Raw genomic sequence first — 16,336 nt, forward strand, 5'->3', positions numbered from 1 at the left:
ATTCTTTGGTTTGCTCATATGCTCCGAATTCACTGCCTCAACTCTTCACTCTGACCCAAGCTGCCACGCCTGCTTTTCAGGCTTATCTTAATTCTCAGATGACACCGTCTCCCTCTCTCTCAACCCAACCGGTCAAGGCAGATGGCCGCCGACCTAGAGCCCGGTTCTGTTCGAAGTTTCTTTCTGTTAAAGAGTTTTTCCTCGCCGCCGTCGCCAAGTGCTTGCTCATGGGGAAATGTTGGGTCTCCACAAATTAAGAGTATGGTCTTGATCTGCTCTATACGAAACACGCCATGAGATAACTTAGTTGTGATTTGGCACCATTAAAAAAAAAAATTAACCTGACTACTCAAAACAAACTGAAATAGATCAATCCGGTCAGCCATCCCTAATTTTACTTCAAAGTTCAATCTCTGCTAATCCTTCCGAGACCAACGCAAAATACTTGCGATTTCAATTTATTTTGCCAGACATTCCTTCAGGATCAGAGCCGCCACTTCAGCCTTCATACAGTCCATACATAGTAATTGGAGGTTTTTTGGGGTCCGCTGTTGCCCGGGTGCTGCGGCAGATTCCCCACAAGGACTATGCATATCAAATGTTTTCCTTAATAAATCATCCAAACGCATCTTGTTGATGTTGTGGTCCTTGCTAGTGAATCACCTATGAAACAGATTTCAAATATTGTTGTCATTGTGCCATTATGTCATTATTGTCATTAATAGGTACAAAATTATTTAAAATCAATTTCATATACAAAAACGAAACATGTACAGACATATACATATCACATAACCACAAGAGTCTGCACCAGTCTGCACCATGGTCACCATATTTCAACAGTGGGCTTATGCAGCATTTAGTAGGATTTTACCAATGTTCTCTATCTTTCCAAATAATTTACACATATAATTTGTTTATGGTGAAAATAACTGACAACCACTCACACAATAACATCATTTTCAGTATCCCAAGTCATTTATTATTACTGCAGTATTTACCTGCTTGCAGTGCTGTACTCCACAAGCTTTCTTGACCTTGCTTTATTTAACATCCTCCAAAAATGTGGCTGTTCTATCACCTTTTGCATCTTGGTTCAAATTTCTCTCCTGAGCAGCAAAGTTGATTTATTTTATAGATCAATGTACTTTTCCAAACAATTGAAACTTAGTAGCTTTTTAAGCTTTTGTCAAGTATGTGATGTGTCACATATGTGAGTTGGCCAAATTGCACAGTTTTTAGGGGCCTCAGAAAATAAAAATGTTTTGAATCTATATTGTATAACACACACAGTACTTTATGGGTGTGCACTGAATGTAGCAATAACCTTACCAATGTAAGATTGTTGTGCCCTGTGGGAAATAAATCACCCTTTTATGAAGGGAGCACGTTCTCCTGCATCCGACACAGTTGTTATAAGTGCTACATCCTTGTCTCTCTTAAAAAATGCAGAGCAAACATGTATGAGCTGGAAAGATCCATGCTTTTATATTTGTCTGTTCTCTACTTGAACGCAGCTTCTGGCTGTGAACTGCTTGGCAGGTTTGATATGCCAAGTTTGTTCAAGCAGGGAGACATAATGATTGGGGGGATTTTCCCAGTTTTGAACAAAGATATAAGCAGCACTTCTACATTTGATAGGGACCCACCTGGAATGAAGTGCACAGGGTAAGTTTAAACAGATCTGAGTTTTTTATGCTTCATACAGTCTCCTCTAATACTATCTTAAAATTGTAATCTCATATGTACATGTAGCATCGCTTTTATTTTACAACCTATTGCAAAACCTTTTTAGATTTGACCTGCGAGCCTTTCGATGGACCCAAGTGATGATATTTGCAATTGAAGAAATCAACAAAGATCCTGCTCTCCTGCCAAACATATCACTTGGCTATAGGATTCTTAACTCTTGTGCATCTCCCACAAATACTTTACGTGCTGCACTAACTCTGTCTAGTAGACCAGAAGAGACAGACTCAACTTCTCCTTGTCCTCCAGTAATATCTGCCCTCATAGCTGAGGCCGGATCATCTCAATCTTTAGCTTTGGCTGGAATGCTTGGACCATTTCAAATGCCAATAGTAAGAAATAATTTAGATGTTTTATTTCAATATTGTTCTGTAATAATTGATGATTTTCAAGTGCTTGTTATGACATTTTGTAAGACCTCTATTGGTGTTTTTTATTTTTATTTTTTTACAGGTAAGTTACTTTGCAACATGTGCCTGTCTGAGTAACAGAGCTAAATATCCTACTTTTTTTCGAACAATCCCCAGCGACTATTTCCAGGCAAAAGCTCTGGCTGCACTGGTTAAACGTTTTGGCTGGCAGTGGATTGGAGCCATACATTCAGACAATGACTATGGGCGGAATGGGATCCTGGCTTTTACCGAAGAGGTTAAAAAGCTTGGGGTTTGTGTTGCATTTGTTGGGACAATTCTACGGACATACTCTATGGATAAAATACTGGATGTTGTGGAACTGATTAAGCAGTCAACTGTCAAAGTCATTCTTGCTTTTGTTCCTGAGGGTGACTTTTATCCTTTGATGAAAGAGGTTGTGAAACAGAACATTACAGGAATTCAGTGGATTGGCAGCGAGGCCTGGATAACAGCTTCTCGACCCTCCACCTCAGAAATCTACCAAGCTTTTGGAGGAGCCCTTGGATTCGTGGTGAAGAAAATGGCTATTCCAAACCTAAAACCATTCCTTACAGGCATAAGCCCTTATACTGATCCACGTGCAGCATTTGTGAGGGATTTCTGGGAGAATATAGTGGGCTGTAGACCTGCTTTACCTGGGGAACACACAGGTTCTGAGGCAACAAATGAAATATGCACAGGCAATGAGACATTAATGAATTCCCAGGATGTGTTCTTCAATGTCACACAGCTCAGAGTTTCTTATAATGTGTATAAAGCAGGTTATGCAATTGCACATGCTCTTCACCAACTTGTATTTTGCCAACCAGTTGGAGAAAAAACAGTGAGCCCATGTTTGAACATATCAGAAATTCAGCCCAAAAAGGTGAGAAATAGTGCAAGTAATCGTTAGCAACACATAAGTACAAATAAACATTTTATTTACCTGTATAGAAATAATCTTGTTAATGTGAACAAAAACATAAAAATGTCTAACAGATAATCTGTTTTTCTTTTCACTTTGCTGTTCTCAGGTCACTGATCACCTACAAAGGGTGAATTTTCGGAATCAGTTTGGGGATAATGTGTTCTTTGATGAGAACGGCGACCCTCCTGCTTCTTATGATGTTATTAACTGGCAGCTGAGAGATGGGCAGGTGCAACATGTGACTTTGGGTCATTTTTCCTCTGCTGCTAACGGTGATTATGAGCTCAGCATCCAGGAGGAAGAGATAGTGTGGAGAACTGGAAAAATGGTAATCAAGGAGAATTTTTTCATGCACCAAGCTTGTTATTTATCAACTATGTGTCTTGTTGAAACATTAGATCAGTATGACATTTTTTGGGCTGCACTATAATTAGTATTGTTTGTTTTTCTTTATTTCTCAGGTTCCAACATCAGTGTGCTCTAATGTTTGTCCAATAGGAACCAGGAAAGCTGAAATTAAGGGAAAACCCACCTGCTGTTTTGACTGCATCCCGTGTGCTGACGGAACTATAGCCAATTCAACAGGTAGAGACATGTATCCACAGCATGTGTGCTATACTAAACCAAACATGCACAATCCAGTGTCATTGCATGTATTTAATGTTTACATCTCCATATTAAAAATATCAGTGTCAGTTTAACTAGATTCATTATTAAATATAATGCTTTTCAATTGCATTTGGTAGCTTTTCCTGCAAATGTGAGATCCAGATGCAGAACTCATACATTCAGTTCATGTTCAACAGGCGCAGCAGATTGCACACCCTGTCCACAGGAATACTGGTCCAATGACAGGAAAGACAAGTGCATTCCTAAAACTATTGAGTTCCTGACATATTATGAACCGATGGGAATAGCTCTCACAGTTGTGTCCCTGCTAGGAGCCACTCTGTCACTGGCCACAATGACCATCTTTATCCACTCCAGAGACACCCCTGTGATAAAGGCCAGCAACTCTGAGCTGAGCTGTTTTTTGTTGTTTTCTCTTTTTTTGTGTTTTCTCTGTCCCCTCACTTTCATCGGCAGACCCACGATCTGGACTTGCATGCTGCGCCACACAGCTTTTGGAGTGACATTTGCACTCTGTATTTCCTGTGTCTTGGGAAAGACTATTGTTGTCGTTACAGCTTTCAAAGCCACGGTTCCTGGCAGCAAAGTTGCAGGAAAGTTTGGTCCTTCACAGCAACGGATCATAGTTTGCTCATGCACTTTAATTCAGATAGTAATATGTGTGTTGTGGCTAAAGTTAAACCCACCTTTCCCAGACATGGTTTTCAGATACAGCAATAAGAAGATTGTTTTAGAGTGCAACACTGGCTCTGAGGCTGCTTTCTATGCAGTGCTGGGGTACATAGGGCTTCTTGCAATAATATGTTTGATCCTGGCATTTCTTGCAAGAAAGTTGCCTGATAACTTTAATGAAGCCAAATTTATCACCTTTAGCATGCTGATATTCTGTGCTGTCTGGATCACCTTTATCCCAGCATATGTCAGCTCTCCTGGAAAGTTCACTGTAGCTGTGGAGATATTTGCAATTTTGTCCTCAGCATATGGTTTATTAATTTGCATTTTTGCACCTAAATGTTACATAATATTGATAAAGCCAGAGAGAAATACCAAGAAGCATGTTATGGGAAAAAATCAGAACAAATGACTATGATTTCTTAGTTTTAATGGATGATGTTACCGTTACTGCTAACTTTTATGTAATATATTACAGTATGTGAATAGTAAGCAAGATGATGTAACATTTCTGACATTTAATTTATAAATCTTCTCTATATAAAATGTAATATTAATGAGGCAACAGATTTACTCTAGGTAAAAAACCATGGGTTACTTCATATTTATTATTTTTACTGCATAATTTACTCATAAATGATGAATGATAATTGTGGATTGCATATTGTTTACTGACTCATTGTAATAGTAATATTTTAACAAATCATTAAATGGTCATTTTTTCATACCAGCACTGTGTTAAACAAAGTTGTGTTTTTTTATGACGTGCAGTATAATGTTTTTCCCAACATGTTGCAGTGCTGATATCTGGGGACGCACTGTGATTAATTAAATGTATATATACATTTAATTGTCAGAGGTCTGGCTCAGTGATTAAGAGAAATCATTATATTATTGGGCTTCAATTCATTTAACTTCATTTCATCTATTTTTGGTCCTTTCACAACTAAATGACAATCTTTATTTACATTGGAACTTTGTAAATCTTGCATTGTCAGTGACATACAATACATTTGTCTCATCATATAGTTATATAAGTGGACAAACACAATTTTTACAAGGTACTGCATTTGAAATATAAATAAAATGAACATGGTTTCTTTGGATAGTCTAGATATTTAATAACAGTATCAGAAATAATATATAAATAATATAATTCATATATAACTGTGTAAACGGCAAGAAAACACGGAAGGGTAAAGCCAGACGTTGTCTATTATATAATCATAATATACTCACAGTCACATACTGTATTGGAAGACCTTAATTAACAGTTGTAACTAGGCCACAGCTACTCACAGAAGATATTTATCACCACACATTTGTGGACATGTACACATCAAGTTTGTATAAAATATTTTACTAGTTTTATATTATTTAAATACAGTATTAAAGATAACAAGTGTGATTTATGTTTTGAAGCACAGTTTCACATGGTGTCTGTTTTAATCATTTACATAAATGTAGAACCGAGTGTTGCCCAGCAGATGTCACCATGTTAAATATACCATTGCTTGAAAAAACCATTCAGGTATGCCGATCAGATGTATTTTTTTTCCCACTGACAACTGGTTTAGAGCTCATGTATTATTAAAGGTGCATATGTTAGTTATCAGTCTAACATTGATTAATAAAGATCAAGTACTGTATCAGTCATTTTAGCATAGCTCCATCTAAATTCATTATATTTTATGCATGGCTTCAAATGTTTGTTAGTCATGCATGCAGAGTCATACAGAGCATTAGTTTATGTTTTCATCAATGATAAGTCATTATCCTTATTATAAAGTGTTACGCTGGCATTAACACCCTACCCAGATGGTTTTCATACTGGGATAACCAAACCTCCCTCTGGGGGATACTGTGATATAAAGACCACCTGTCACATCATCTGTTTCTGAAAAGACCTCACACTCTAATCAACCAACTAGCCTAAAATTCACAACTCACACAGTGCCCACTCTCAGACCCCTTATCACCTATAAAACAGATTTCAAATATTGTTGTCATTGTGCCATTATGTCATTATTGTCATCAGTGAGTACAGAATTATTTAAAATCAATTCCACATACAAAAAAGAGACATGTACAGACATATACATATCACATAACCACAAGAGTCTGCACCAGTCTGCACCATGGTCACCATATTTCAACAGTGGGCCTATGCAGCATTTAGTAGGATTTTACCAATGTTCTCTATCTTTCCAAATAATTTACACATATAATTTGTTTATGGTGAAAATAACTGAAAACCACTCACACAATAACATCATTTTCAGTATCCCAAGTCATTTATTATTACTGCAGTATTTACCTGCTTGCAGTGCTGTACTCCACAAGCTTTCTTGACCTTGCTTTATTTAACATTTTCCAAAATTGTGGCTGTTCTATCACCTTTTGCATCTTGGTTCAAATTTCTCTCCTCAGCAGTAAAGTTGATTTATTTTAAAGATAAATGTACCTTTCCAAACAATTTAAGCTGAGTATCTTTTTAAGCTTTTGTCAAGTATGTGATGTGTCACATATGTGAGTTGGCCAAATTGTACAGTTTTTAGGGGCCTCAGAAAATAAAAATGCTTTGATTCTATATTGTATAACACACACAGTACTTTATGGGTGTGCACTGAATGTAGCAATAACCTTACCAATGTAAGATTGTTGTGCCCTGTGGGAAATAAATCACCCTTTTATGAAGGGAGCACGTTCTCCTGCATCCGACACAGTTGTTATAAGTGCTACATCCTTGTCTCTCTTAAAAAATGCAGAGCAAACATGTATGAGCTGGAAAGATCCATGCTTTTATATTTGTCTGTTCTCTACTTGAACGCAGCTTCTGGCTGTGAACTGCTCAGCAGGTTTGATATGCCAAGTTTGTTCAAGCAGGGAGACATAATGATCGGGGGGATTTTCCCAGTTTTGAACAAAGAGATAAGCAGCACTTCTACATTTGATAGGGACCCACCTGGAATGAAGTGCACAGGGTAAGTTTAAACAGATCTGACTTTTTCATGCTTCATACAGCCTCCTCTAATATTATCTTAAAATTGTAACCTCATATGTACATGTATCATCGCTTTTATTTTACAACCTATTGCAATACCTTTTTAGATTTGACCTTCGAGTGTTTCGATGGACCCAAGTGATGATATTTGCAATTGAAGAAATCAACAAAGATCCTGCTCTCCTGCCAAACATATCGCTTGGCTATAGGATTCTTAACTCTTGTGCATCTCCCACAAATACTTTACGTGCTGCACTAACTCTGTCTAGTAGACCAGAAGAGACAGAGTCAACTTCCCGTTGTCCTCCAGTAATATCTGCCCTCATAGCTGAGTCTGGGTCATCTCAGTCTTTAGCTGTGGCTGGAACCCTTGGACCATTTCAAATGCCAGTTGTAAGAGATTATTTAGATGTTTTATTTCATTATTGTTCTGTGATATTTGATGATTTTCAAATGCTTGTTGTGACATTTCATAAGACTTCTATTGGTGTTTTTTCTTTCAGGTAAGTTACTTCTCAACATGTGCCTGTCTGAGTAACAGAGCTAAATATCCTACTTTTTTTCGAACAATCCCCAGCGACTATTTCCAGGCAAAAGCTCTGGCTGCACTGGTTAAACGTTTTGGCTGGCAGTGGGTTGGAGCCATACAGTCAGACAATGACTATGGGCGGAATGGGATCCTGGCTTTTACCGAAGAGGTTAAAAAGCTTGGGGTTTGTGTTGCATTTGTTGGGACAATTCTACGGACATACTCTATGGATAAAATACTGGATGTTGTGGAACTGATTAAGCAGTCAACTGTCAAAGTCATTCTTGCTTTTGTTCCTGAGGGTGACTTTTATCCTTTGATGAAAGAGGTTGTGAAACAGAACATTACAGGAATTCAGTGGATTGGCAGTGAGGCCTGGATAACAGCTTCTCGACCCTCCACTTCAGAAATCTACCGAGCTTTTGGAGGAGCCCTTGGATTCGTGGTGAAGAAAATGGCTATTCCAAACCTAAAACCATTCCTTACAGGCATAAGCCCTTATACTGATCCAGGTGCAGCATTTGTGAGGGATTTCTGGGAGAATATAGTGGGCTGTAGACCTGCTGTACCTGGGGAACACACAGGTTCTGAGGCAACAAATGAAATATGCACAGGCAATGAGACATTAATGAATTCCCAGGATGTGTTCTTCAATGTCACACAGCTCAGAGTTTCTTATAATGTGTATAAAGCTGTTTATGCAATTGCACATGCTCTTCACCAGCTTGTATTTTGCCAACCAGTTGGAGAAAAAACAGTGAGGCCATGTTTGAACATATCAGAAATTCAGCCCAAAGAGGTGAGAAATAGTGCAAGTAATCGTTAGCAACACATAAGTGCAAATAAACAGTTTATTTACCTATATAGAAATAATCTTGTTAATGTGAACAAAAACATAAAAATGTCTAACAGATAATCCATTGTTTTGCTGTTCTCAGGTCACTGATCACCTACAAAGGGTGAATTTTAGGAATCAGTTTGGGGATAATGTGTTCTTTGATGAGAACGGCGACCCTCCGGCTTCTTATGATGTTATTAACTGGCAGCTGAGAGATGGGCAGGTGCAACATGTGACTTTGGGTCATTTTTCCTCTGCTGCTAACGGTGATTATGAGCTCAGCATCCAGGAGGAAGAGATAGTGTGGCGAACTGGAAAAATGGTAATCAAGGAGAATTTTTTCATGCACCAAGCTTGTTATTTATCAACTATGTGTCCTGTTGAAACATTAGATCAGTATGACATTTTTTGGGCTGCACTATACTTATATTGTATAAGCTTTTTTAATTTTTTTTTTTATTTCTCAGGTTCCAACATCAGTGTGCTCTAATGTTTGTCCAATAGGAACCAGGAAAGCTCAAATTAAGGGAAAACCCACCTGCTGTTTTGACTGCATCCCGTGTGCTGACGGAACTATAGCCAATTCAACAGGTAGAGACATGTATCCACAGCATGTGTGCTATACTAAACCAAACATGCACAATCCAGTGTCATTGCATGTATTTAATGTTTACATCTCCATATTAAAAATATCAGTGTCAGTTTAACTAGATTCATTATTAAATATAATGCTTTTCAATTGCATTTGGTAGCTTTTCCTGCAAATGTGAGATCCAGATGCAGAACTCATACATTCAGTTCATGTTCAACAGGCGCAGCAGATTGCACACCCTGTCCACAGGAATACTGGTCCAATGACAGAAAAGACAAGTGCATTCCTAAAACTATTGAGTTCCTGACATATTATGAACCGATGGGAATAGCTCTCACAGTTGTGTCCCTGCTAGGAGCCACTCTGTCGCTGGCCACGATGACCATCTTTATCCACTCCAGAGACACCCCTGTGATAAAGGCCAGCAACTCTGAGCTGAGCTGTTTTTTGCTGTTTTCTCTTTCTTTGTGTTTTCTCTGTCCCCTCACTTTCATCGGCAGACCTACAGTCTGGACTTGCATGCTGCGCCACACAGCTTTTGGAGTGACATTTGCACTTTGTGTTTCCTGTGTCTTGGGAAAGACTATTGTTGTCGTTACAGCTTTCAAAGCCACGGTTCCTGGCAGCAAAGTTGCAGGAAAGTTTGGTCCTTCACAGCAACGGATCATAGTTTGCTCATGCACTTTAATTCAGATAGTAATATGTGTGTTGTGGCTAAAGTTAAACCCACCTTTCCCAGACATGGTTTTCAGATACAGCAATAAGAAGATTGTTTTAGAATGCAACACTGGCTCTGAGGCTGCTTTCTATGCAGTGCTGGGGTACATAGGGCTTCTTGCAATAATATGTTTGGTCCTGGCATTTCTAGCAAGAAAGTTGCCTGATAACTTTAATGAAGCCAAATTTATCACCTTTAGCATGCTGATATTCTGTGCTGTCTGGATCACTTTTATCCCAGCATATGTCAGCTCTCCTGGAAAGTTCACTGTAGCTGTTGAGATATTTGCAATTTTGTCTTCAGCATATGGTTTATTAATTTGCATTTTTGCACCTAAATGTTACATAATATTGATAAAGCCAGAGAGAAATACCAAGAAGCATATTATGGGAAAACAATGATTTCTTAATTGATGACACTGTCCTGCATACTTTTATGTAACGTACTGTTGTAGAGTATGTGAGTGAAGCGAGATGATGTAACGTTTGATATAATACAGAGTCTGCATCCATAAGTATGACAAATGTTCCATATTTAAAAAAACAAACATCTTTTTTTTTTCTTTTTTAATATATAGTCTCTATCATCCTTAAAATGATGATAGTAAAAAAATGTTTATAAACTTTGAGACTCAAATTACATTCATATTAGTGCCAATAAAAAAATAATAATAAAAATTAAAAACTCTGTCATTGTCTGTGGGTGTTTATTATCATCATTTAGAGTAACAAATACAATTTTTAAATCAAATATTACAGACATACGGACAACACAGTGCTCTATGCTGATAGTTTAGAGAGATGTTCTGCAAAAGTAAAAGCTATATATAGCTTATAATATAAACTCAAATAACTCAATTTAATCATTGTGTTTGTATGTGTTTATAGAATTTTACAATAAGAACGTTTTAACTAAGTTTCAACATACAGTAAATATTTGCATCATTATAGAACGGTTTGTATGGTGGCCCTGAGAGCTTAACGCACTGCAAATTAAAAAAACACATCCACAAAATACAAACAAATTAAGAAACATCTTCATCACTTTGACAACATGCTGCAAATTCAGACACAATACAATACAGACAATACAACACATTACAATAACGCGCTGCAAATACAGACAACACATTACAGAAATGCTCTGCAAAAGACACAACAGATAAATATACACATTAATAAACACAACAGAAGTGTTTCCAAAGTGATGAACACATCTGGACATGCTTGTTGTTGCCATGGTTCATGACTCATGGTGTTATTGAAGTGAGCTATCTAAATGAGCTAAAATATTAGTGTTTTTGGTTTATTTTAATATTGTGATTGCATGTCCACGCACATTCATCACTTTTAAGTGTCTTCTGGAACACACTTGTTATTTTTATTTATTGTGTATATTTATCTGTTGTGTCTTTATTTGCAGCGCATTTCTGTAATGTGTTGTGTTGTTTGTATTGTGTTGTGTTGTCTGAATTTGCAGCGTGTTTTCTAAATGTTGCACATGTTGACAAATTGGTGAAGATATTTTCTTAATTTGCTGTTGATGCAGTGCACTGAGGTCTCAGGGCCACCATAAGTTTGTGAAGTGAAAACATGTTTTACCCTGTACTTCAGCAAACGTATTTCAAAAAGGATAGCCTTATTGCATTTCCAGCATAAATCTTTAATAGTTCATATAACATAAAGTCATTTCTTACAAATTACTTTATTATACATGTAAATTCTATTTTAACACATGTAATGTGCTCTCATTTTCATTTGTGCATCATTTTCTTCTTGGAGTTTTCTTCTGGTTTCAGAATTATGATATAGCACTTTGGAGCAAAAATGCAAAAAAGGAGACCAAAGCTCGAAGTTAAAATAGCAAAGATGTGGACAGCCACCGTGTACTTCCCAGCTGTGCTCACATAAACTGGAATAAAAGTAATCCACACTGCAAAGAATATCAGCATGCTGAAGGTGATGAACTTTGCCTCGTTAAAATTATCAGGCAACTTCCGAGCCAGAAAAGCCATTAAGAAGCACATACAGGCCAGGATGCCGATGTATCCAAGAACGCACCAGAAGCCAACCTCTGAGCCAGTAACGCACTCGATGATGATGGTAGCACTGTGGTAATCCGTATTATTGTGGGCATGAGGTGGACTGGTGATCAGCCAGATAAGACAGATTATTACCTGATCAATGGGGAAAACAGCAAGATGTTTATTTTAATCAGCACAGTTGAAAAGATATTTATAAATTGCTGATTTTCGGATAGTATTTTTACCTGGACAGCTGTTCCTAAAAACACACTGGCTCTCTGCTGTTTTGGTCCAAACCATTTCATGACATTACTTCCTGGCAGTGTGGACCTAAAGGCCATTAGGACCACCCCTGTCTTGGCCAGGAGGCATGAAATGCAGAGGGCAAAACAGATCCCAAATGCTGGGTACCTGATGCGGCAAAGCCAGTCTGAGGGCTCTCCGATGAACAACAGGCCAACAAGGAAACATACGGCAAGAAACACCAAGAAAAGGAAGCTCAATTCCATGTTGTTTGCCCGAACCAATGGTGTGTCTTTATACATGAAGAATAGGGCAAGGATGGAGAGGGAAATGCAAGATCCAAGGACAGATACCACACACAGCACAATACCCATGATTTCATGGTAAGAAAGGAACTCAGTTGTCTTTGGGATACAGAGATCTCTGGCTTTATTGGACCATCTGTCCTCTGAGCAGCGTGAGCATTCTAAAGAATCTGGAGAGAGAAAAGGACATTTTAATGTAGAGACTCTACCTTTAGATTAATACATGTCAAACTGTATTTATATAATTTATGGGAATGTGTTAAAAAATGAAAGAACTCAACACACCATTTTCATAACTAACTTCTCCCTCAGCACAGGGGACACAGTCAAAACAGCAGATGGGTTCCCCCTTCCTCCTGGCGATGCGGGAACCTGGAGGACAAGTGTCACTGCAAACAGACCGGGAAGCCTGAGAGGCAGAGTTCAGCCACTCAGAAAGACACTGATTTCAATCAATGTGACTATACACTTATGTCCCTGCAGCCTGTAGTTCAGATACAGACTCAAAGTGATGATAATTATGTGAACTAAAGAGGGAGAAACTAAGTGTGACCTATTGATGATCTGTTACAACTACAACTGAAGACAATTAAGCGGTCATAATTTTATAAAAGAATTAACAAGATAATTACGAGGCAGTAATTGTGTAACAATCCAGTTACACAATAAGTGAATTATTTTCATTACCAGATGATTACCAGAGCACTCAGTTTATCATCATCCAATCCCCAAAAACATAATATCATAATATGTAGCAGTATTTCTTTCTTGTAATTGTGATTACTGTATTTCTGACATATTCTTCGTAGCAAGTCTAATGAAATTAATAGCTGTTTTTGCCCTACAAATGTGATATAAATAGCATTATTACATGTATAAATTACCATAATGAAAATTATTTGCAAAATACAATTTTCACTTTGTAATCACCTCTGCAATTACCCATTCACAAATGTGGGTATTAAAATGGTTATTGCAACTAAATGCAAATTGTTATCAGAATATTAGGTTATTAATGTGGTTTATGTTTACAGCATTCATATGAAATTTCAGCTTGAGTAGGTTATACTTCTCTTTGAACTCTTTCAGGGGGTACCTACATGTTTAACAATACATTATATTGCACAGTAATAAGAGCAGATTGGCTGATGTGTTGATCAACAGTACATACAACAGTCTAAGGGGTGAACATGGCCTCAAGCCTGTTTGCAGAGAACACACCTTCTTCCCAACAGGCCACTGAATCACTGAGTCATTTATCACCAGGCTGTATCCATCAGGCAATGAGGCATCATAGAAGCCTACTTTAACCAAATGTAGTGAGCCATCAGGCATCCTCTGCCAGTTAAGGAGATCATAGTAAGCGATGGGGTCACCATTTTGATCAAAGCTGACTTTTTCTCCAAGTGCAGAAAAATTTGTATGCTTCATGTAGTAGATGAGCTGAGAGAAGATGAAAACAGGTTAACTAAACACAAACTATGGTGCATTTTACTTCTTTCTCAGCCTTTTAAAAAATCTACTGATCCTGAGAATATCTCTTACCTGCCAAGATTGAAAATTCTTAGGGTCTGCACAGGTGCCGTTAAGGAAAGGCCCCTGTCCAATTATGCAGTCACTCATATCTTGCAATGCATGGGCTACAAGATACACAGCCTTGTAAACATTATATGACACTCTTAGCTGTGTAACATCAGAATAAGGAGAGTAAACATCCTTTAAATCCTCCGTCCCTTTACATGGACATCTGTCTAGGTACTTGTCGACCCCGTGAGAGTGGCTGTTCACGGACCCATTTAGCCGACAGTTAAACATCTCTTCCCAAAATTCTGCCAGGTAAGCTGAGTCATGTATGTACGATGGTCTGAGACTGATGAGGTGTTGCTTCAACCCTGGAATTGCTTCTGCCCTCCGGATAGCAAATCCTAATGTTCCCGTCAGGAGATCTCCAAATTTTTCCCAGAGTGATTTGGCAGTGGACCAGGCCTCACTGGCAATCCACTGCAGGTCGGTTATGTTTCGACGTCTGATTTCTCTCAGAATGGTCTGAAGCTCTGATTCACTAGAAAAGTTAATGATGACCTTGGAGGATGCCACCTAAACAGTAAAAATGTAATTATTGTTAATACTGATGACAACAACTGACATGATGAGACAATCCAGTACATGCAAGCCCTTCTGTGAAGTTGAGAAATTACTTAATGATACCTTTTAAGGACATAGTTTATAGTGCTGTTTTAAAAACACTGCAAACTATACAGTAAAGTCTGCATTTCCAAAAAACAGAAAGGAAAAAATGTGGCACTTTATGTCTAAAACAGAAAAATAATTAGCTCATGTGTGAATTTTATTTACAATCAATAGGCTGACAAATGTTACTGACTTTTTCGGGGGGGGAAAGACAGTGATGATGTTTTTTAGGTGGGTGCTTTACCCACATGAAATTCCGTGCAGGAGGATAACACCTGTTTCCTCTCATGATTATACATTATACAGTGCTGCAATGCAATAACATTGCATAGTAAGGCCTGATAAATGACGACAGAGTTGAATCAACATATTTCTGAAACTATCATAATATTTAACATTATAGGGTTCTGAAAGGTAGTATTTACTGCAGGAGTTTATATTATTTTTTCTACCCCTTGTATGCAAGAGAAATTTCCATTGACCCACAATACCTGAATATTATCAAGAAGCTCATCTACATCTTGCTGACTTAGTGCTACAGGGTAGAGGTGTGTGTAGGCAGCACACACACCATAGTGCACTGACTCCTGGAGGAAGAGCTGGATGGCAAAGCGAGCGTATTCAGATTTAGCTCCAATGACTCCCACCCAGGTCCAGCCGAAATAGCTAACCAAGCGCGCCAGAGCTCTGATCTGGAAGGCATCACTAGGCATGGTCCGCATGAATGTAGGGAACTCTCTTTGGTTACTCAGACAGCTGCAGGATGCAAAGTAGCTCACCTGGTATTATAGCAAACAATAGTTAACCCTCTGCACACTTTGGCTCACTCAAAAGGCTGTATCAAATTTCTCCAAACAATACCATCGTCTTTAAAAGCATTCAGTGGTGCAGAATTTCTGCTTCACTTGAATTTAAATGGCAGTTTGCAGTCTAGCAATTTAACTAGCCAGCTGCTTACACTGTAAGCATAATAAATGATACATTTACAAATACAGCACTATATACTTGAAAGTCTACTCAACAGTAGCAAAATATATGGAAACATGGCAAATGATTATACATGACAGAAGACTGATTTTACATGGCAAAACACATACTCTATAAATATTACCAAAATAAAAGTTTAGGCAGTCTCACCAGGGGGATGTGGAAAGAACCTAGATTTCTTAGCAGAGCCATAGACACCCCAGAGCCAGCATCTCCTATAATTACTGGGGACACAGCCTGGCTAACGGCACCACAGCCTAAATTAGAGTCAGTGTCTAACTTCAGACCTTTGCCCCTCTCTGGTTGACCGTTCACCAGTAGTAAAGATGCTTTCAGAGATGCAGGTATGTTGTCACCGCTGTCACGGATGTGGAAACCCAGCTTAAGGTGTGGCAGGAGGTCATTGCGCTGGTTGATCTCTTTGATTGCAAAAGTCATGGTCTGCATCCAGCGCAAGGCACGGGAGCTGAAACTGTAGTGAAAAGCAGTTAATCACACAGCAGCACAGATATAAACATTAACATACTATAAATACA

General features: G+C 38.2%; 3 protein-coding genes across 3 annotated transcripts in view; 2 read left to right on the forward strand and 1 right to left on the reverse strand.

Annotated features, from left to right (window-relative positions):
- Window positions 1-1,639: 1,639 nt before the first annotated feature.
- Window positions 1,640-4,783, forward strand: LOC137186747 (extracellular calcium-sensing receptor-like). Its single transcript, XM_067595797.1, has 6 exons — window positions 1,640-1,668; window positions 1,796-2,081; window positions 2,203-3,027; window positions 3,176-3,397; window positions 3,531-3,654; window positions 3,876-4,783. Exons 1-6 carry the CDS (start codon window positions 1,655-1,657, stop codon window positions 4,781-4,783), a joined length of 2,379 nt encoding a protein of 792 aa, XP_067451898.1. The 5' UTR covers window positions 1,640-1,654.
- Window positions 4,784-7,236: 2,453 nt separating this feature from the next.
- On the forward strand, window positions 7,237-10,453 carry LOC137186212 (extracellular calcium-sensing receptor-like). The gene is made up of 6 exons (XM_067594949.1): window positions 7,237-7,355; window positions 7,483-7,768; window positions 7,879-8,703; window positions 8,843-9,064; window positions 9,210-9,333; window positions 9,555-10,453. The coding sequence occupies exons 1-6, from the start codon at window positions 7,237-7,239 to the stop codon at window positions 10,451-10,453; spliced, it is 2,475 nt and encodes an 824-aa protein (XP_067451050.1).
- A 1,352-nt stretch (window positions 10,454-11,805) lies between these two features.
- The window catches only part of LOC137186871 (uncharacterized), a 28,196-nt gene continuing 23,665 nt past the window's right edge, over window positions 11,806-16,336 (reverse strand). Inside the window, exons 23-29 of the mRNA XM_067595902.1 lie at window positions 15,951-16,272; window positions 15,305-15,592; window positions 14,169-14,720; window positions 13,845-14,066; window positions 12,909-13,032; window positions 12,321-12,793; window positions 11,806-12,228 (exon numbers count right to left, since the gene is read on the reverse strand). Of these exons, the coding sequence (XP_067452003.1) occupies window positions 11,806-12,228; window positions 12,321-12,793; window positions 12,909-13,032; window positions 13,845-14,066; window positions 14,169-14,720; window positions 15,305-15,592; window positions 15,951-16,272 (2,404 nt within the window). The remainder of the gene's footprint in view (window positions 12,229-12,320; window positions 12,794-12,908; window positions 13,033-13,844; window positions 14,067-14,168; window positions 14,721-15,304; window positions 15,593-15,950; window positions 16,273-16,336) is intronic.

The sequence above is a fragment of the Thunnus thynnus genome, chromosome 7 (assembly GCF_963924715.1).
Source record: "Thunnus thynnus chromosome 7, fThuThy2.1, whole genome shotgun sequence".
Lineage (NCBI taxonomy): Eukaryota > Metazoa > Chordata > Actinopteri > Scombriformes > Scombridae > Thunnus > Thunnus thynnus.

Coding starts and splice junctions, on each gene's coding strand:
- LOC137186212 (XM_067594949.1), top strand. CDS start 7,237: ATGCCAAGTTTGTTCAAGCAGGGAGACATAATGATCGGGGGGATTTTC. Junction 7,356..7,482: donor CCTGGAATGAAGTGCACAGG/GTAAGTTTAAAC, acceptor ATACCTTTTTAG/ATTTGACCTTCGAGTGTTTC. Junction 9,065..9,209: donor TGTGGCGAACTGGAAAAATG/GTAATCAAGGAG, acceptor TTTATTTCTCAG/GTTCCAACATCAGTGTGCTC.
- LOC137186747 (XM_067595797.1), top strand. Junction 2,082..2,202: donor GACCATTTCAAATGCCAATA/GTAAGAAATAAT, acceptor ATTTTTTTACAG/GTAAGTTACTTTGCAACATG. Junction 3,028..3,175: donor CAGAAATTCAGCCCAAAAAG/GTGAGAAATAGT, acceptor TGCTGTTCTCAG/GTCACTGATCACCTACAAAG.